This window comes from Perognathus longimembris, chromosome 11, assembly GCF_023159225.1.
Source record: "Perognathus longimembris pacificus isolate PPM17 chromosome 11, ASM2315922v1, whole genome shotgun sequence".
Lineage (NCBI taxonomy): Eukaryota > Metazoa > Chordata > Mammalia > Rodentia > Heteromyidae > Perognathus > Perognathus longimembris.
The window spans coordinates 29,413,508-29,435,281 of NC_063171.1; the positions used below are offsets into that span (position 1 = coordinate 29,413,508).

The following is a 21,774-nucleotide window of genomic DNA, read 5'->3' on the forward strand; positions in this document are numbered from 1 at the left end:
GTATTTTCTCTTTCCTAAAATTATAGAAATATGAAAGAAAATTTTGTCATCATATATGGACAAAATAATTCAACAGATGTTATTTTATACATATTATTGTTGACTATGTGCTGTGCTTTGCTATATGTTAAATATATTTATTTTTAATTATTCAGTTTTTCTTAACATTTTTATTTGGTGTTTGATATTTCAAAGCAAGAAAATCCTTGCTGTAGGGGTGATATTATATAACTGTAATTCATTTTTTCCTTGCTGATTAAAACTTCTCTCATACTAATTAGAACTTCTTTCATACTAAGTTGTTCACTTGAGGCAAAATTTAGCTGTTGAGATTATAAGGACATCTGGAATGGTGGCTGTCTTCTGTAAATTATTTATTTTTGTGTTACTTTAAAGAACAGGCTTTCTCTACCATTTTTGGCATTAGCTTTTTTAACCATTTCCAGCAAAAATATTACTCTACCATATTATCATTATCATACATTTTGAATTTTACTGTGACATTATCATACTTATACATAATGTATTTTGATCTCATTTGTATATTTATGTGCATGCACACGTGCTTACTCTCTTCATCTCTACTCTCTGGTCTCCTCTTTCCTAATAGTCTATAATAGTGGGTAATTCTATTAGATGTATATTTATCTGCTATTTATAAAATAAAAATTTTGATATTTTTCTAATTTCTTTTAATATACATGCATTGTTTCTGTTTTGATAAGGTTTTTATATAAAATATAATTTTGCTTTTAACTAAATAACTCAGTATAATAAATGTCTCAGAGTTGTGTCAAAGCCTTTGGATACTTTATTTGGGAATAAGTAAGAATAAATATAATTTTAAATTTTAAATATTTGTCTTATTATTTTAATTGAAAGACAGAAATCACTTATTTTAGCCTATAAATTTATCCATCACTTTTTTTTCTTCTAACTTTTATCTTAGTTTTCATGTTGCTCATTTACTAACATTACTCATGTTTCTCTTTGCCTTGCTAATTTTCCTATTCATGCCTTAAATTTGAATTAGGAAGGGGAAAATAGCGATACTTAGAATTTACTATTTTGATTGTCATTGGCAAATTTATCTCTTTATGTACCCCAAAACTTAGCCAAGGAGGACTTTAAAATACTGCCCAACCTATTTTGTTATTTGTTATATATTTATTAGTTTGTACTAATAATATACTATACTCCTTTGATAGGATTATTGGATTAGATGGATGAATTATAAATAAATGTTTTTATACATGGAAAAAGATTTCAGTAAGCATTTCAATGTTTTTTCAGTCCACATTTAAAAATTTTTTTCATATTGTTAAAGGGGTTACAGTTTCATATGTAAGGCATATGAGTACATTTCTTATCAAACTTTTTACCTCCTCCCCAATTCCCCCTCTCCCCAAGTTGTACAGTTGGTTTACAGCATATTGTCTTGTAAATATTATTGCTATTGCATTGGTTCACCTTTTACCCTTTGTCTCCCCATTTTGATGTTCCCCTTCCCTTCCCTAGTTCCAATAAATGTATACAATATCCATGGTTCCAAAATCAATTACAGTGGGGTAAAGCCATAGGGAAGAACAACAAAAGAAAAAGGCATAATTTCACATAGTACATTAAAAACATTTCGTTTTAGTAACTCCAAGTTACATAGAATCAAACTGAGCAGCCGAAAATAAAAATTTCTCCAAACAGAATTTTTTTTCCTCATTTAAATTTGTTTTGTTTTTCACAGAAAAGAAAGAAAAATCAAACAAGCCCAAAGATCCGCCTCCTTTTGAAGGAATGGAAGTAAGTCTGTCTGAATCCTGATCTAATAAAGGATTAATTGTAAGATACTGCCTTTTGCCATCAATAATGCAAATAACTACATTAATAAAATGTTGAATTTTTAATAATGATTGAAATTAGAGGCCCTTGAGAAAGGTAGATAATAAATATTTAATTAATGTCAAAAATGATTGCTTGTGCTTTTTAGTTTTAATTTTAAGTAGTAAAATATTTTTACTATTTTTATTATGCATATTTAAAATATTGGTTAGTCTACTTCAGTAAACACAAATTACTTTGTAAAATACTTTCTCTTTTAAATATTTTATGGGACTGAGAATGGAAATCTATGGTAAAGTGCTTTTCTAGTATGTGCTAGGCTCTGCATTGCATCTGCAGCACGAAAAAAACAATCAAACTCTTTACACACACACTTAGGTCTTTATATATGTCCCACTTGGCCATACTTCATGCTTTTTATATTTAAGTCCTAGTACCCAAAGGCCTAAAATCTTCATCTACAAAAAGTTGGCTACTATAAGTTACTGGAAATTATTCTGATAGTGTCACAAAGTATCATTCATTTGACCATGAATCTGTAGTTAAGTACTTATATCTTTGTTTCAGATTGATGAGGTTGCTAACATAAATGATATGGATGAATACATTGAATTATTATATGAAGATATTCCTGACAAAGTTCGAGGTTCTGCTCTGATCTTGCAGCTTGCTCGAAATCCTGATAACTTGGAAGAACTGCTATTGAATGGTGATTTATGTCTATAAAAAATAGAAAACATTCCTACCCTGTAAAGTTTATATTCATATCTTATTGTGTACAGACACATGTGATTTTCATGTCTTAAATATTTATATGGTAAATGCAAATAATTTTATCTATTTAGAAATATTTTCTCTATATCTGTTTCATGTCTGTTTCCTCTTCCTCCTTTTTCTCTTTCTCTCCCTCTCAGCTTATTATTTTCTATTCTTTTATTGTTATCATTTGTGTCTTTGACTCTAAGTAGAGTTTGTATTGAAAACAGGGTTTGACTGGAACATGATATCATAGTGGGTTATTGTAATCCATTTTTATCTATTGGAGTATTTAATTTATTTACAATAATGAAATCACTCTTAAAGTAGTATTTGCATCATTTTATATGTTATACATATAAGATTTGTTTTTGTGCTTATATTTATTATATTTTCAGACATTTATATTAACTTTCTATGTGGCTCTTACCTTTTTTGTTCTGTTCCTTCATTTTTTTGTGTTGATATTTTCTAGTTTACCAGGGTTTGTTTTTGGTTTTGAGGGTTTTTATGTTTGTTTTGTTGGTCATGGGGTTAGAACTCTGGGCCTGGGTGTTGTCCCTGAGCCCATCATCTCAAGGCTCTACTACTTGAGGCACAGCACCACTTCTGGTCTGGGGGAGTTTCAGACTTCTGTGCTTCTCAGCTCTTGCCTTATTCCTGGCTTACAAAGATACTGGAGTTGTGATGTTGTTGGTATTCAACATTACCTGCAGAACCTCATGGAGAAGAGAGATAATTTGGACAAATTGAATTACCACAGTCTTCAGCATCTTTACTGGTAGTTTTAGGGTTTGAACTCAGGGCCTTGTGCTTGCTAGGTAAGCTTTCTACCTCTTGAGCCACACTTTCAGCCTTTTTGGCTTTAGATAGTTTTTCCATGTGGAGTCTCCCCTTCTTTTCCTGGGCTGTACTTGGATCATGGTCCTCCTGCATTATACCTCCCTCATAGCTGGGATTACAGGAATGCTGCACCATGCCTGGCATCTTGTTGGCTTCCTAAATAGCTAGGATTATATATCTGGATTGGCTGAGTTTTCTTAATGGAACACTGAGAATTTCTTTAAGCCTTTAGGTTATACCTACAATTTTGAAAAACTTCATTGTTTATCAGTTTTCCCATTCTCCTGCAGAATATATTTTTGGAGATCCTTTGTTTGACAAGTGATTTTTGTTTAAAGTCAGAGGTTAGGCATATCATTTTAATTTTCTCCACATTGAATATCTATTTATTCCAAGTGTTCAGCTAGTGAGCAGTCTTTACCTGCCGGGCTAGATTCACTTCCCCTGGTGCGGGGATGCTAAGCTTACTCCCTTATCAGTGCTCCCCTTTTCACCCTCTCCCCTGGGTGCCCAACCCGCGGGCGGCCAAGGTGGAGCGAAGGGACACGGGCAAGCCTAAAGTGCACGTGGCCGAACGAGATCCCCTTTTCCTCCCTCCTTACCCACCAAGGAAGCCAGGCGCATATGGATCTCAGAGACGCTTCAGAGAGCAATCCAATTTAATCGGGAGGGGCTCACAGTAATATAGTAGTGATGACAAGGATTGAGCAGGAGCTGGCAATAGGCCGGTGAGCTTGTCCATCCAAGAGCAGCTCCCAAGGACCTCCCTCATGGGCTAACCACTTCCCATAGTACCGCCCTCTGGGCAAAGCCCTCAAAAAAGGGAGTACACATGCTCGCTGGCGAAGGTGAGGGATGGTCTCAAAGCTATCCCTTCTGGTTCTGGTTCCGGACCCAGAAGGAGATAGGTGTGGCTCACTTCCACACTGCCCCAGGGCTGGGGGAAGGGTGGCGTCTCCGGAGCGCTGTCTTCGCCCTTCCCCCTTAAGGCCAAGATGAATCCCCAACATTTACCAAATATTCAACATACCTTTTGTACCATATACCTACCATTCTTTTATGGAATAGATAATTGAAGATATATCCTTCGCTAGGTATGATTCCTGTTTGTTCATAAATCTGATTTATTGATTTCCCTTTCCATTCCATTAGTCTGTGTGATGGATTCATACTAATAATACTGTTATTGTTGTTTTATATCTTGATTAGAGTTCTAGAATATGTAAGAGAAATTTGCCTTTTTCCTTTAGAAATTTGTAATTATTTTCATAAAACTATGTTCAGTGGGATATATGAAATTTTGAAATATATGAAATTCAATTCACAGATTAATTTTTGGTTAGCTTTTAACCTTTTATAAATTAGATACTTTAATATGTAAGTTTTTTTGAAGTTTTGATTTCTAAAAATTCACTACCTTGACTTCAGAATAACTTTAGTCAAAACATGGATTATTCCAGTGTTCTACATTATGAATGTATATAATATTATAAAATGCTATTGCAGGGTCTTTTATTTTCATTTGCTAAAATCATTACTAAGTAGTTTATTAATATAGTTAATTCTTATTCCATAATGTAAATAGCCAGAAAGCTTAAATAAACTGAACATTTACTAGCTATAATAAATGCTGACCATGTTGTCCATGAACTATATTGATCCTATTTTAAACATAGCTTCCTATGTTGGAAGGAAACATCCTACTTTTTTGTCCCAGTTCTATCTCCTCTTTATTATTTATTGATTAGTAGACATTTAAAACCAATCACAATTTACAGAGAAGAAAGACAGATGATTATTTTTGTATGTCTCCTTTTTCTTCAGAAACTGCCCTTGGCGCACTAGCAAGAGTCCTAAGAGAAGACTGGAAACAGAGTGTCGAGTTAGCCACAAACATAATTTATATCTTTTTCTGCTTTTCCAGGTAAGTATAAAACCTATAATATGTGTAGCCTGTATTGCTGTCTGTAGATCACTGACACCTCGGTCTTGCCTGTGCTCACCTCTGAGCTATTATTCCTGTTGCTGGTTCTCTATCCTCTTTCAATTATTCTTACTCTTTGGTCTATATTCACTCTTGTTTGCACGTGTGAGCATGCATGTACACACACACACGAGGGCTTGGTTCAGTGAGTCAGAGTTTGAAGATAGCTTTCAGGAGGATACTGTCTCAATTTGAATCCTCTTCTTTATTAACTATGTGACCTTGGTTATTCTACTTAACTTCTCTATGACTCAGTTTCTTCATGTGTAAAATTCAGATATTAATAGTGTCCTTCATGTAGATGTTAAGATTATTGATTAAAATTTTAAAATTCTTAGAGTGTTTTGTAAATGTTGTTGTATATATAGATACCTGTCCAGAAACAAGTATATATGTGCTCTATATTATGTGTATAATTTAATCACATTTGTATTTCAATAGCACTGTATGAATTTTATGCATATTTATAGAACAAATATGTGTATATATATACACATGTGGACAGTGTGCACTTATTACATCAGGGTAATTAGCATTTCTATTTCTTCCAACATTTATCATTTCTTTGTGCTAGATATGTGTGAAATCTCCTTTTCTAGTTCATTACAAACATAAAATGTAGACTATAGCAGCTGTACAATGTTATAAAGCATTAGACCTTTTCCTGTGTATTTTGGTACCTTTATTCAACTTCCCACCTCCCCCTCCTCTTGGCCCTTCTAAACCTCTAGCAACAACTACTCTACTCTCTACTCAAATGAGAACAACTTTTCTCGCTACCAGATCTAGTCAAGAACATGTGGCATTTGCCCTTCTGTGCCTAACCAATCCATCTGGCATAACGTCCTCCAGTTCCATCCATGTGGCCAGATGGCAGGATTTCATTCTCTTTATGGCTAAATAATATTCTATCCATACATTTATATATTCTTAAACGAGAAACTTTATTGAGACATTATGATATAAAAAATGTCCAGACAAGTTCTAGATACTATTTATTGCCTCTATTCTAAAAAGGTGCCGGGCTGGGGATATAGCCTAGTGGCAAGAGCACTTGCCTCGTATACATGAAGCCCTGGGTTCGATTCCCCAGCACCACATATACAGAAAATGGCCAGAAGTGGCGCTGTGACTCAAGTGGCAGAGTGCTAGCCTTGAGCAAAAAGAAGCCAGGGACAGTGCTCAGGCCCTGAGTCCAACGCCCAGGACTGGCAAATAAATAAATAAATAAATAAAATAAAAAGGTGCCAACATTAGCAATTAAATATTTATTGAATAAAATCTTGGAATAATTGTTTGTCAAACATGTAAAACCTGATTGCTAATATGTTACAGGTTTATTTTCTGTTGTTAATTTTATATGGTAAATAAAATGTGCTTCTAGTGTTACATTATTAGTCTTCTTATACAGTAAACTGAAACTTTATCTTAGACTATCTCAGGAGTTATGGTGGTTAATAATAAAAATGTATTCAATTCTTAAAATTAATTACAAGGGTAGTATGTTAAAATATACATATGTATGATTATGGATATGTATGCATATAGGTGTATAAATGTCTATTATACACATATAATCATACTATGGATACGTTAAATTATATATTTTATACATAGGTGTGCCAGTGTTTGCTATAACCAAATTTCCTATATCAACAAAATATACTCCTTTAATTATATATTAAACTCTCTTCTTTAAAGCTTTTCTCAGTTTCATGGACTTATCACTCACTATAAAATTGGAGCTTTGTGTATGAACATCATTGATCATGAGTTAAAGAGACATGAGCTCTGGCAAGAAGAACTCTCTAAAAAGAAGAAAGCTGATATCCTTTTAGCATTCTGTTTCTGCCTTTTTTGTTGTTGTTTTCAATTACTAGTCACATTGTATGGAGCCACACAAGAATGTGTTTAAAGTTAATGAAGATTAAAACTATCAGATTGCATGTAGTGGAACATACACTTTTAATATCCATAACCGTGAATAATGAGACAGAAGGAAGAACCCAGTAGGAGTACTCAATAATTACATGTGTCTCAAAGTGGCTACTGCTACTTAGGTACTTCCAAAGTATGGCTTTGATAGGAATGGATATACATTTTGTGATGAACCTAGCTTAAACTTCTATTTGTCAAGATACATTTTTCTACTTAAGTACAAAAAAAAGTGAGTTTTTTTTTTTTGTGGTACAAGGGTTAAATGTAAGACCTATGGTTGACAGTGTTTATTGATGCCTTTTAAAAAATGAAAACATTATTCCTATTGTGAGAGTATGACACATTTTTTAACTTTCTTTTATGCCAAAGGTAGACCTTATTCTTTATAATATTTTTCTCTTAATATCTCTAATCTGAAGAGGAAACTAAGACCTCTTAGATTGAATCTGCACCCTTTGAATGTTCTGGGCATCTGTTTTAAGTGGACATTAGTGTTCTTAGTACCTGAATAAGTTTCTTCCACTTGGTAATCTTTTGAAAGTTACAGATTTGCTAGCTTACATACAATTTGGATAGAATTTCTTTTTTTTTTTTTTTTTTTTTTTTTGGCCAGTCCTGGGCCTTGGACTCAGGGCCTGAGCACTGTCCCTGGCTTCCTTTTTGCTCAAGGCTAGCACTCTGCCACTTGAGCCACAGCGCCACTCCTGGCCGTTTTCTGTATATGTGGTGCTGGGAGGCTGGGGACATGGCCTAGTGGCAAGAGTGCCTGCCTCATTTACATGAGGCCCTGGGTTCGATTCCCCAGCACCACATATACAGAAAATGGCCAGAAGTGGCGCTGTGGCTCAAGTGGCAGAGTGCTAGCCTTGAGCAAAAAGAAGCCAGGGACAGTGCTCAGGCCCTGAGTCCAAGCCCCAGGACTGGCAAAAACAAAACAAAAAACTTGTATATGTGGTGCTGGGGAATCTAATCCAGGGCCTCATGTATACGAGGCAAGCTCTCTTGGCACTAGGCCATATCCCCAGCCCCTTGGATAGAATTTCTAAGAATCCAAGTATTAGATCCAAACATGTCCTCACTCAGAGTCTCTGAGGAAACCCTTGAGCTCATGGCTAAGATATCCTGTTCTAGCTCAATTATTGTGCAAAGAAAATTTTAGCTTAAATCACTGGCTAGAAAATATAACTAGAAAAGTTGCATATAAAACTTAGTGTGCTATTCTTCTAGCTTTTTTCAGTAGATTTCCCTAGCTTTAGTTTGTATGTGTGATCCTTAACTTAAGTATTTTTTTTTACTTGATGAAGACCTTGAAAATCAGACTTTGAGAAAGGATTATGAAAAAACGTTTAAAAAATACCAGGGGCTTGTGGTAAAACAGGAGCAGCTATTGCGAGGTATGAATTTTTAAACAGAAAATCCAGAAAGTATTTGCTATATAAATGCTTGGTTCCATTTTTTTGTCACACGAGTGTGCTAATATGAAAATAATGGAAAGTTGGGTAAATTTTAATATATTTCAATTTCTTCTGTCTTTAGTTTGGTTGATAATGTTTTGAATTTCATCATGTTTTCCTGACTTAGGCCTTAACTTTGCTTTAATCCAATGTGAACTTTCAAATGACAATCTATCACTCAATATCTAATTTGTTTAATTTATAACACAATTTTATTGCTTTCCTAGTGGATGTAACAATTTCAATTTTCAAGATATTACACTTGATTAAATTAAACATAATCCCTATTCCTAAAGTTTATCAAACACTATAAGATTCCAATATATGGTTTCACAGTCATTGAGAAGATGAAATCTTGTAATGGTGAGGATGATGAAGATCTTAGAAATTGACATTCAGATCCTGGCTTGTGCTCAGCTAGGGGCTTTTAGTTTAGTGCATTCATCATTTGATATATTTTGTTCATGCAAATACTTGTTTTGCCCCCAGTTTTTTAATCCCCTTATAGATATTAAAACTTAAAATTATATTTTAATTTTTTAAGATTTTGAGTTTAATAATTTTAGCTCAGTATGTTGGAGAAGATGCCAGATTTTCAAAGTTGTGTGTGTGTGTGTGTGTGTGTGTGTGTGTGTGTATGTGGATGCATGTATACACACATACTCTGTCAATCAAGGTAAAATGCCCATCACATAATTTTTAATACCTGACAGTAACACTCAGATGACTTTCCTTTAAGAAACTAAGCATATATATTACAAAGAACTGAAAATTTTTCCTTAGAGCTAGCATTGATCTCAACTATATCTAGCATAACAATTGTATTACTGAATTTTGTATGGCCTTGTGTTATAGTGACTAACAAAGTCAGATTAAACATGAAAATAGATTTTAGTATCTCAAGTATCATCCTAGGTATGTTGTATTTTTTATTATAGCTTTTAACAGAGCAGCCTTTAATTGAAGCTGTGGTATGGTATGAAGTATGGTAACTTATTTTCTGAACATCTAAATTTATTTTTCCCTGTTTGTTTTATGATTTATCTACCTGTACTTTTCATTTGATTACTGTTAAATCTCTAAGCTGCAAGAGAGTAGAAATCAATGTCTTATTTGGTTGTAATGTCCTTAGCACTAAAATAATAAATATTATTTATATATTCTTATTTCCATATGCATTGATATATATTTTAACAGTAGAACTTTCAAAATTAATATATAACCTAGTTTGAATTTTATGTTTCCTGGTGAATAATGATTTTTAAAATTGTTGATTGAATATGTCAGTCATTTAACTCATCTATTTTACTTTTGTAGTTGCTCTTTATTTGCTTCTAAATCTTGCTGAGGATACTCGTACAGAACTGAAGATGAGGAACAAGAATATAGTTCACATGTTGGTGAAGGCTCTTGATCGGGACAATTTTGAGCTGCTTATTCTCGTTGTGTCATTCTTAAAGAAACTCAGCATTTTTATGGAGAATAAAAATGATATGGTAACTTACAAAGCTTCTTTATACAGACTATTATAGCCATATCTGTGTTAAGATATTCTAATAAAAGGTAAACATTTTATACATCTCCTACATCTGAAGATTTGTCCCAACAGCTGTAGCCTATAGGAACTTCATTTTTAAAATGATGAGGAAGCCAAGAAATGGTGACTCATGTTTGTCCTTCTGGCTACTTAAGAGGTTAAGACCTAGAAAATCTAGATTTAAAACCAGTCCTGACAGCAAAATGCTAGAATGGAGCATAACTCAAGACAAAGCTGAGTAAGAGCATTAAGCTCTGAGATCAAGCCCTGATATCAACACACACACACACACACACACACGCACACACACACAATATAGACAGATGGCTGATCTATTTATGAAGTTATGTTATCTATTTAGTGCTATTTGTGCTATTGATGTGAACTACCACTGCTTTGCTCTTTAGACATATATTTAAAAATAAATTTATATACCTGAAATATGCTGTCAATTAGTGGTTTAAGTTATATATTATATTTATTATATATATTAAATATGCTAACAGAATAAAAGATTAATATGACAAAAAGGGAATCAGAATGTAATTATTGGAGGAACAACAGAGAGGCTATATGGTATGGTTACTTGGATTGCTGATTTTTTTTATTAATAACTTTTGAGAGTTTTTCTGTATTTTTGATGCATAGCTATCCCTTTTATCAGTCATGTTTGCAAGAATTTTCTTTTTAATGGCTTGCCTTTTTATTCCCTCTATAAAGAGTATAGATTTTAATTTTGATAATGTCCAGCATAAAATGATTTTAATTGATTATATTTTACTATTGTATTTAAGAAATCCTTGTTTGACTTACATTCATAAGGATTTTTTTCTTGCATTCTATTTAAGTAGCTTTATGGGGAGAGGTTTTTGTTAAATTGGATCTATTTATTTTGAGTTAAGTTGGAATGTGCTGCAAGATGTATGTTAAGGTTTTTTTTTAAGTTTTTATTGTCAAGGTTATGTACAGAGGGGTTACAGTTACATAAAGTAGTGAGTGCATTTCTTGTTATAAACTTGTTACCTCCTCCTTCATTTTTCTCCCACCCTCCCTCCTCCTCAATTCCCCCCTTGTTTTATTTTTATTGTCAAAGTGATGTACAGCGAGGTTACATTTACATAGTAAGGTAGTGAGTACATTTCTTGTCAACATTATTGTCACTTTTAAATATAAATGTCACTTTTAAATATATATTAAAAATAGTTCAATTCTCGCATCCCTTTGTTAAAAACTTAAGACTTTTCTTTCAATATTGAATTGCCTTTTAATCTTATCGAAGTTGTACTTGCATTGAAAAGCAATTAACCATACACTAGTTCTGGTTTTAGATGCTGTCTTCTGTTCCTTTTATTTCTTTCTGTTCCTATTTCTTTCTTCTCACCAATATCTCTTTCTCCTAATTACTGGAGCTTTATAATAAGGTAGTGTGAAGCCTCCAGAGCTACTATTTTTCAAAAATTATTGTGGCAAGACTATATTTCCTGCAGTGTATACAGAATTCTGAAGTTAAAAAAAAAATCATTGTTGGTATGTCAGTTTTTCTTTGTAAAAATATATGTTCTGGAGGTGGCACTGTGGGTCTAAGTGGTAGAGTGCTAGCCTTGAGCAGAAGAGCTCAGGGACAATGCCCAGGCCCTGAGTTCAAGCCCCACTACCAAGAACAACAACAAAAAAGCATGTTCTAAGTTGCAAGTAGCATATGAAAAAAGCAGTATAAATAAAGGTTTTAGATTTCCAGTAAAAGAAAAAGTGAAATGATTAATAAATTTCTTTGCTGTCATCAAAGAATAAAATTATATGTAATTAGGCTCTAAAGTCTTAAGAAGCCCAACTTCTCTCATATGTTTTCTAAGACTTACAACTGTCCATTGACTATCTTCTCAAATTAAGCATGACAGTATTTAAGGTAATTCTTCATCCCAATTGTCCTGAACTTGTTTACATATCCAAGTTATTGATATTCTTCATTAACTGAAGAAAAGGGGCTAAAGTTTTCCACTCCTGTGTTATCTGGGAACTTGGATTTCAGAAATGTTCCAAGCTTCGAAACTACTCTAACCATATCAGCACTTGATAAGTGCCCTTATCATTAAGGTCACTCTCCTATAGAATAAGACCTTAACTTTTTAGCAGAGGATTTAAAAAGCCTTCCTTTGTAATCTAAGACTGTCTCTGCCAATCTTCAGGTTTTATTCCCTGACCACAACAAAGCATTCCTGATTTTTCAACTACCTCCTATGTTCATAAACACCTGTTCCTTGGCTTTTCTACAACCTAGATTGTCATTCCCTTTCTTTCTTTTCTTTCTCTGTCTCTTTTTCTTTCTCTCCTTTCTCTTTTTTCTCTCTTTTTCTTTCTCTCCCTCACTCCTTCCCTTCCTTCCTCTCTCCCTCCCTCCCTTCCTTCCTCCCTTCCCCCTTCTTTTTCTTCCTTCCTTCCCCCTTTCTTTCCTTCCTTCCCTCCTTTTCCTTCCTTCCCCCTTTCTTTCCTTCCTTCCCTCCTTTTCCTTCCTTCCCCCTTTCTTTCCTTTCTTCTCCTTTTCCTTCCTTCCTTCCTTTCCTTCCTTCCTTCCTTCCTTCCTTCCTTCCTTCCTTCCTTCCTTCCTTCCTTCCTTCCTTCCTTCCTTCCCACTGTTCCTGAGCTCCTTTTGCTCAAGGTCAGCACTCTACCACTAGCCATAGCACCATGCCAGGCTTTTTCGGTGATTAACTGGAGATAAGAGTCTCATACTTTCCTGCTCAGGCTGGCTTCTAACCAGAAACCTCAATCTCAGCCTCCTGAGTAGCTGGGATTACAGGTGCAAGCCACCAGTGCCTGGCTTCATTCCCTTTTGTAATAAAAGAACAAATCCTTACTGATTTTTTAAAAAGACTGTATTCCTAATTTGAGATCTTCTACATAGGTTAATGCCTTCCATATTGCTTCCAGATTACTTTTGTGCATTCAATTTTTATCAGATAAGTCTATTTTATCACATAGTATATTCATTAATTGTCCTACTTTCATTCTTACTAGGATAAGGGACCCTTAAAGGCCAGGGTGAACTTGTGTTTGATCTTGCTCAAGGTCTGGCAGATAGTGTGTGGTGCTAATTGTTAACCGTGTTTTCAAGGGTCAGATCTCATTTGTCTATCAGTTGATGAAGCCAGATGAGGGAAAGAAGGGATAATGGAGATTTTCTCAAAAAGTTGGTCTCAGAAAAGTTTACAGATTGAAACAAAACATAAAATTAATTTATAATTATTTGTAGAATAGGCACGTATTAAGTAAATATAAAGGAAAGTAATTATTTGTAATCTTTTGTATCTTATTTTGCAATAGAACCTCAGTGCATCTTATCATTTTACATAGGTAGAAATGGATATTGTTGAAAAACTGGTAAAAATGATACCTTGTGAGCATGAAGATCTTCTGAATATCACCCTCCGGCTTTTACTCAACCTGTCCTTCGACACAGGACTGAGGAATAAGATGGTACAAGTTGGCCTTCTTCCAAAACTCACTGCCCTCCTAGGTATGCTTTTGAAAAATTAATGACTGAAATTTCTTGAGAATTTCTGACATCATTGGAAAATTGAAATCTGTGTTCAAAAACTATTCTGTGTACATTCTTTCATTGGGACCAATAGTAAAAAATAAGCAGAATAAATGGAAAACATCCTGGGCTAGGATGGTGTTATAGAATGAAATGGAATAGAAACTGTTAACCCTTTGACTTCTGGGCTAGCTCAATCAGAAAAGTATGGAAACTTCATCTCAACTGAAGAAGCTGGATGTGGTAGTGTGCACTTGTCATCCTGGGTTATTCACATGCCTGGGCAGAAAGCAAGAAGCATTGGAGGTATGGCTGAGTGGTAAAGTGCCTGCCTGGAAAGCACTGTGCCCTAAGTTCAGAGCCCAGTACTGAAAAAAACCTCACAAAAAAACAAACTTTTGAATCAGTGAGATGTATATTAGCATTTGAGAGAATATTACTATATTATTGATATTTCATGATTCCATTTGAAATGAAAATTAGAAACTTAGTTTTTTAGTAGAATAATATAAAAGAATAAAAATAGAAGCTACAAAATATATTTCAGATAAAATAATTAACATGAAAGCTAAAGAGTAAGAAAAAAAGACATTTAAGCGTAAAAAGTGGTTTATGCTCTTATGTGAAATTCAGAATGTTAAAGGTGTACTAAGAAGTTACACTTGAGGGGCTGGGAATATGGCCTAGTGGCAAGAGTGCTTGCCTCGTATACATGAAGCTCTGGGTTCGATTCCCCAGCACCACATATATAGAAAATGGCCAGAAGTGGCGCTGTGACTCAAGTGGTAAAGTGCTACCCCTGGGCAAAAAGAAGCCAGGGACAGTGTTCAGGCCCTGAATCCAAGGCTCACAACTGGCCAAAAAAAAAAAAAAAAGTTACACTTGATATATATATAGCTCATGGTGGGAATCATTATAGTCTTTTGAGCTGGGTGATTTATAATCAGAATTCTATCTAGAGAAATTAATTCTGTTCCAATTGGATAATAGACTAGAATTAAAATTGAATGCTGAGACCAGTAGTAGCCTTCTGCAATAGGCAGGACAAGCAAAGGGAGCCTCTACAGGAGCAGAGCTAGTATGTCAGGTATGAAGACAAGGACAGGACTGGAGACACATCACAGGTAGAATGAATATGACATAGTTACTACTTAGATGTGGGAAATGACTGAGAAAAATAGCATAAAATGTCATAAAAGCAATGACTGTCAGAACCCTACTGCCAGAACCAGATATAGAGAAGTGTGTGATAGAGACAATTTGAAAGACTCAGTGAAGAATTCAGACACACGTTAAGGACATCTTAGGCAAAGATGTTCAGTGCACATATAGAAATATGAGTCCAGTGCTCAGGACAGTTAAGGATTAAAAGCTAAAAGTTTATCTAATAACAAAAGTTAAAATACAGAGAAACCATTAAAATGTAGTAAGCTTAGCTATTACTGGAAAGTGATGATCTTGTTTTCATTATACAATAAAGATACAATGAAGATACTAAGGAAGGAGTTACCCGAAACCATTTATTTCCATTTAAATCATTTTTTTTGGTCTGTTTCTGGAACTTGAACTCAAGGCCAGGGTGCTGTCCCTGAACTTCTTTTGATCAAGGCTAGCCCTCTACCACTTTGAGCCACAGCACAGCTTCAGGCTTTTCCTGTGTAGTTTATTAAAGAGTTTCATGGCTATTCCTGCACAAGGTGGCTTTGAATCTCTATCCTCAGATTCCAGCTTGCTGAATTACTAGGATTACAGGCATGAGCCACCTGTGTCCAGCTTTAAACAATTCTCTGACACTGTTACTCTATCATTGTCTTTGAACCAAGGACACCAACCCCTACTGTATGTAGTAGGAGTACTGGGTATTATCTTTTTTATGGTAATGGGATTTGAACTTATGAAGACCCTGTTATTGTTAGCCAAGTGCTCTCTTGAGCCACACACACCCTCAGACCATTTTGTTTATTTTCACATAGGATCTGATATGTTTTTTACCCACCTTCAGCATAGCTGGTATTACAAGCATGAATCCCAATTTATTTTTGGGAATGGGGTCTCTGAGTTTTTTGCCCATGCTAACCTTGAACAGAGATCTTCCTAGTTTCTGTTAAGTACCTGGAATTACAGAGATGAGCCACCACACCAAGCAAAAGCTGGTTCTTTCTGAGCTTTGCATCACACAGCTGGAGGAAGATAATCTTGTATGTTTTTGGCTGATGTGTAAAGGCTGATTGAAAGTAAAATTATTCTGAGATATTCATGGGTAGTTCTGTCTCAGTTCTTGATTTAAGTTTGTATAGTAAATAGAAGAGATAAATGGTCAAATAACATTCTACACACAAAAATTAGCCACAGAAATTTTCTTGGAAAGTTGAAAAAAATAAAAAGTATGACATGAATAATTATTTTTTTAAAAAAAGAAGTTGGTTATAAGTCCTCTCTTTTGCTAAGTGGACCAGTTTATTTTTGGTAGTACTAAGGTTTAAACTCACAGCTTTGTGTTTTCTAAGCAGGTGGCTTCCAAGCCATGCCATCAGCTCTATTTCTCATTACTTATTTTAAGATAACTCTCACTTCCTGTGGTGTACATGCCTTGACTATGATCCTCCATTTGGGCTTCCCACTGTTGCTGGGATTGTAACATATGCTACCATTTCCAGTTTCCCACTGCTGAGATGGAATCTCACAAGATTTTTACCTGGGCTGGCCTAGACCTGAGATCCTCTTCATCCCATGTAGTGTAGAATGACATGCACATACTACTGTGTCCAGCTATGGGTTGAGTCTTCCTTTTGATCTATTTTGCTATTGAGGCTTTCTATCAAAGTTTTCATCTCGTTAGTGTACTTTTCAGATCAAGGATTTCTGTTTGGTTTCTTTAAATGTCTTCAACCTCTCTATTATATTTGTCTGATAAAGTGGATCCTCCTTCTATGTTTTCTTGAATTTCCTTGAGATTTCCAAAACCAGATTTTGTGGGAGGTTTTGTTTTGTTTTTAATTCTCAGAGTTCATTTATCTGTCCATTGGTAACATTATTTTTTTACCCTTTGGTGAGATCATGATTCTTTGAAATTTCTTGATGCATGGTTGTATATAATGGATGTCTGCACATTCTGAGATTAGATGTCTCATTCTTGGTAGTCTAATCATGTATTCCCAGGAAGTCTAATCACTCACTGTACTTACTTTCTCCAAGCCTGTGTCCACTGCTGCTGCTTTACCACTAGATGGCACCATAAGTCCAGTTCTGTGGTCAATCCACCCTTGGTGTATTGTCACTGTGTCTGCTCTAGGGGAAGCCCAAGCCCAAATTTATCCTAAGTATGAGCATGGACTGTATGAGTGCCTAATTAGAATAGTTAATTTGAACACTAGGCAGGCCCCAGATGATTTATGTATGTTTACTAGCCTGTGTCCAGGCTCTTTGATATTCTGTCACTTGGACTCACCATGAAAATTTCAGTCTTAAATTCCAAAGCAATAACTTGTTCCCATTTCTTCCTCCTTCCTCCAAATACACAATGATTTTCTGCTGTTTTGCCTGGGGTTGGGGGAGTGATGAGGTTGGCAGTCTTCGGACCACTTGCTCTGCAATGCTGGGTTGTACTTGAAGCCCATAATCTGGTGAGAACAGTGAGGCTCTGGGGCAGGACCAAAGTCCAGACCACTATAGTTTGCTCACTGTTCTGGCATACTTAGGGCCTGAGAATTCTGTAGGCAGCCACAGGTGATGAGGGCAAGAGTAGAGTTCCATCCCCCTGGAGTCTTGGGCCTCCACTTGGTACTAGGGCATATTCAGATACTCTGTCCATGGATACAGGTATATGGACATGGGCAATTTGGGTCGACTGGTGTTGTACTCCACCAGCTTGGCATTGAGATTCAAGGCAATGTCCTTTGATTATTTACCTACCCTGCCCCCTAGAAGATAGATCCTTCCTCTGTACCATACTGCACAAAATTGAGGAAGGGTTATGAAGCAGTCCCTGGCCACTGGACTCATGTAATCTAGAGATTCCATCCAGGGGTATTTGCCTGGAGAAGGACAATAGGGCTTGCCACAGTATTGGGGTTCACTGTGATATACATGGTACAGAGTTTCAAGTTTAAGACCTGAATTTAATCTCCTCTTTGCTCCCCAAGGTGGGAAGCCTTCTTTTCATGGTGAGTTGGTTGTGACAACTTTACTTCCTGCCTTCCTAGTGCAATATTCTTGTTTTTTTGGGGGGGGAGGGGGTGGTTGTTTTGTTTTTGCCAGTGCTGGGGCTTGGGACTCAGCGCCTGAGCACTATCTCTGGCTTCTTTTTGCTCAAGGCTAGCACTCTACCACTTGAGCCACAATGCCCATTCTGGCTTTTTCTGTATATGTGGTGCTGAGGAATTGAACCCAGGGCTTCAGGTATGAGAGGCAAGCACTCTACCACTAGGCCATATTCCCAGCCCCTGCAATATTCTTTATTGTATGCTAAAACCAGGTCCATGATCCATACCTGGTCCTTAACACTTTTGTGGGTAGTTTCATGTATGAATAGCTGTTGATATTAATGCTTCTGTGGAGAGACTGTCATTGGCGGGGGGGGGGGGGTGGTCTTATTCTACCACCATTTTGGTTTGTCTTTGATAAGGACACTAATCTCATATATAGGTCTGTGTCCTCATGATATATTCACCTCCTCAAAATCTCACCACCAAATGCCATGACATTGTGGATTGTGTTTCTGAATTTGGGGGAAACATACCAGTCTGTAGCAGAGTCTTTAAAATATATCTTTATTTTCTATTGTATTTCTATATTTATTTTTAACTAATAACTAGATTTTTTTTCCAGTATTGGGAATTGAATGAACCCAGGGCTTCTCCATTGCTAGACAAACAGTCATTTGAACTATGTCCCTAGCCCTCTTTTAGTAACCTGAAAGTAACTTAAATTTTTATAGCATAATAATAGGGCTTTGTAACCAAGTTGAAGTGCTATGTGTATGTCTCTCATTTTTGTGATCATTTATTCACATTTGCAGTTGTGAGGATATTATACAAAGCTGTAAGCAAGTGTTATTACTGTATTCTAGAATTTTACATTGCTACATGACTCCAAAATCTTATGCATTTTTATTTTCTCTTACCCTTCTGAACTCCTTTGCTATCAGTTCTCCTTTCTTTTATATAAGTATCATTTGTATAGAAGCAATTTTCTCCTCCTCTAGTTATATATTTCTAAACATCTTGGTCTTGCAAATTGACAACTGAACTTATTTGAATTATGCTTTTTAAATGAATAACAAGGGTTCTTTTCCTAGAAATAGTTGTAAACTTTCTGCATGGAATTTGTGCCATTTCTTCTGAACTATAAAGGAACTGTTTTACTTGATTTTCACTCTGTTTGGTTGAAAGAAATTGCATTTAACATAGAAATGCTTTTTCTGGCAATACATTTATTAATACACATTACATGTGTAGAAAATGAAACTGTCAACTTCTAATACAATAAACTTCTCCATTGAGTATTTCAGTGATATATTTAACATGCTGAATGTTTGGCTGCTATGCTTATGTGAACGAAATATATAAGAAATACATATATATGTACATATATAAGAATATATGGATTCTAAAAGATAGAAGATATCCATCTACAGCAGTGACTTTTAGACATTTTTATCTCAGTTTATAGTAAAGTATATTTCATATTGCAATTTAACATAAGCATATGTGAAGTTTACGCATCTGTACAGACCTATATGCATATGTCTATATAATATGTATTTTGTTTAATATACGAAGAAAAGTTCACAAGTAGTATTTACCTTTTCTATATGCAGTACATAGTTTTATTTCTATTCTATTTCCATGCTAGTAATTATGTATTTCTTAATTTTATGTACTTTGATGCACTTACTGTTCAGCCAAGAACATTGAATTAAAATGATTTTTGTGTGTTTTTTTATATGTACCTATAATGATGTTACTGACATTTAAAGAAAAATGGGAAAGCTTTGTGATTTGTAGCCCTTTTGTAGAGCTGTACTTGTAGAATTTTGCAGAACTGATTTTTTTTTTAATGCTGGTTTAGTTGGAGATGCTATTTTAAGTAGGTTTTCTTTTTAATATGATTGGAGGATCCCATTATTGGAAAAATTGTAGTTAATATTAGATTATTTTAGCCAGAATACAGTGAATTGTGAGCCTTTTGAAATGCAGTAAATCCCACCAGTGTGAGCATTTAGTCCTCTTCTGTTCAGTGAAACATATAATTAGTAAATTGCATCCCCTGCTGTTGTGAGACTGATGTTTATTGCTAAATAGCATTTTCAAAGTTTACATGAAGAATAAACTAAAAAGAAAGATTTTAATTTGAATAACTGTTAAAAGAAAAGGACAGCTTGAATTAGAACTCAGCCCTTTTTGCCATGAGTGACTGAGAGAACCAAAAATTGTTTAAATTTATCATACAAAGTGTTTAATTTTGGGAATATGAATTTATTGTCACCAAAGCCATGTAATGAAATTGGTAATGTATGTTAGAAACCATTATTTAAACTTTTCTGTCTTCACTTTACCAAAATTAGTTTATTTCAATAATTTCCTGAGCCTAGAGAAGGCAGTATTTCTCAAATGGTTTCACACATAATTGTCCATGGGAAAACCTTACATCTAAATGCGCTTTTGTCTTCCTTTTTTATAAGTATTATCAATTTATTTGCTTCCTTCATTTTTATGTTTTTCTCCTGAAATTTTCTAAGGACTCTTAAGCTTTCTATAAATCTTTCAAGTTCTGTCAGCACTGTATTTTGACACACAGTTCCTTACAGAAACTTTGTGTTTCTGTTTATAAGTTATGTTTTAGCAGAACTTTCAGCAAATGTTTTATATGCAAATTGAATTAGAAAGCTTGGCTTTACTTACCTAGTTATTAGGCATCATCTTTCTGGGGTTCTTTTGAGCGAAGATTGTTTTGGTCTCATCTCAGAATCAGATTATCAAAACAAAAAATTCTCTTTTCAAGAATCCTTAGACCATTTGACCTTGATGTGTCTCAAGTACTTCCTTTGGTCTGAATATCGTAGGTTAGGAGATGGAAAGGAAATGCCTTGTCTATACCTTGGAGAAAATATTAATACTGTTTTAAAAATAACTTGAAAAATTTTAATTTTAGGGTTTTTTTTACACTGATGTACCACGGCAATATTTTGTTAAATTTCATCATTGTTTTTTCTTACATTTTATGAACTGAACATTGCTTGGTATGCTTGAGGGTGGATGGTGTTAGCACAGAGGCAAGACTAAATACCCAATTGAAATGTGTTCTTTTAAGGGACTTACTTCATCATAACATTGGTTTTTGTGCAAAGTTAAAACGTGTTGCTACTCTTATTGCTGCTGCTGTTGTTGTTCTGGTACTGGGACTTGAACATAAGACCTAGGTACTTTCCTTTAGCCTTTTCATTCTAGGCTGATGCTCTACCACTTAGCCACAGCTCCACTTCTACCTTTTTGGTGGTTAATTGGAGATCAGAGTCTCACAGACTTTCCTGCTTGGGATGTTTTCAAGTGAAGATCCTCAGATCTGAGCTTCTGAATAGGCTAGGATTACAGTTGTGAGATACCAGTATCCAGCCAAAGCTTAAACATTTCTTATGACAGAAGTCATGTTTTCCAAAGTGCATACAACACTTGACACATTTTACTAGTATATTCCTGTACACTATTTTTGTATTGTGAATGACACTGGTATATGTTTTAAATTAGTGTTCTAAGTCTTCATATCAACTTCTAATAGCTTTTCCTTTTTAAATTCTCTTTAAGTATTTGTACAAAGGGGTTTCAATTCAACATATCAATATATATGTACAATGCATATTGATCATTCCTCCCCATCTTTCCCAACCCTACCC

General features: G+C 34.9%; 1 protein-coding gene across 2 annotated transcripts in view; it reads left to right on the forward strand.

Annotated features, from left to right (window-relative positions):
- The window catches only part of Kifap3 (kinesin associated protein 3), a 118,353-nt gene that overhangs the window by 15,303 nt on the left and 81,276 nt on the right, over positions 1–21,774 (forward strand). For both annotated transcript variants that reach the window (XM_048356474.1, XM_048356475.1), the window contains exons 4-10: positions 1,742–1,797; positions 2,404–2,545; positions 5,260–5,359; positions 7,121–7,245; positions 8,653–8,751; positions 10,129–10,307; positions 13,700–13,862. In XM_048356474.1, the coding sequence (XP_048212431.1) occupies positions 1,742–1,797; positions 2,404–2,545; positions 5,260–5,359; positions 7,121–7,245; positions 8,653–8,751; positions 10,129–10,307; positions 13,700–13,862 (864 nt within the window). The remainder of the gene's footprint in view (positions 1–1,741; positions 1,798–2,403; positions 2,546–5,259; positions 5,360–7,120; positions 7,246–8,652; positions 8,752–10,128; positions 10,308–13,699; positions 13,863–21,774) is intronic.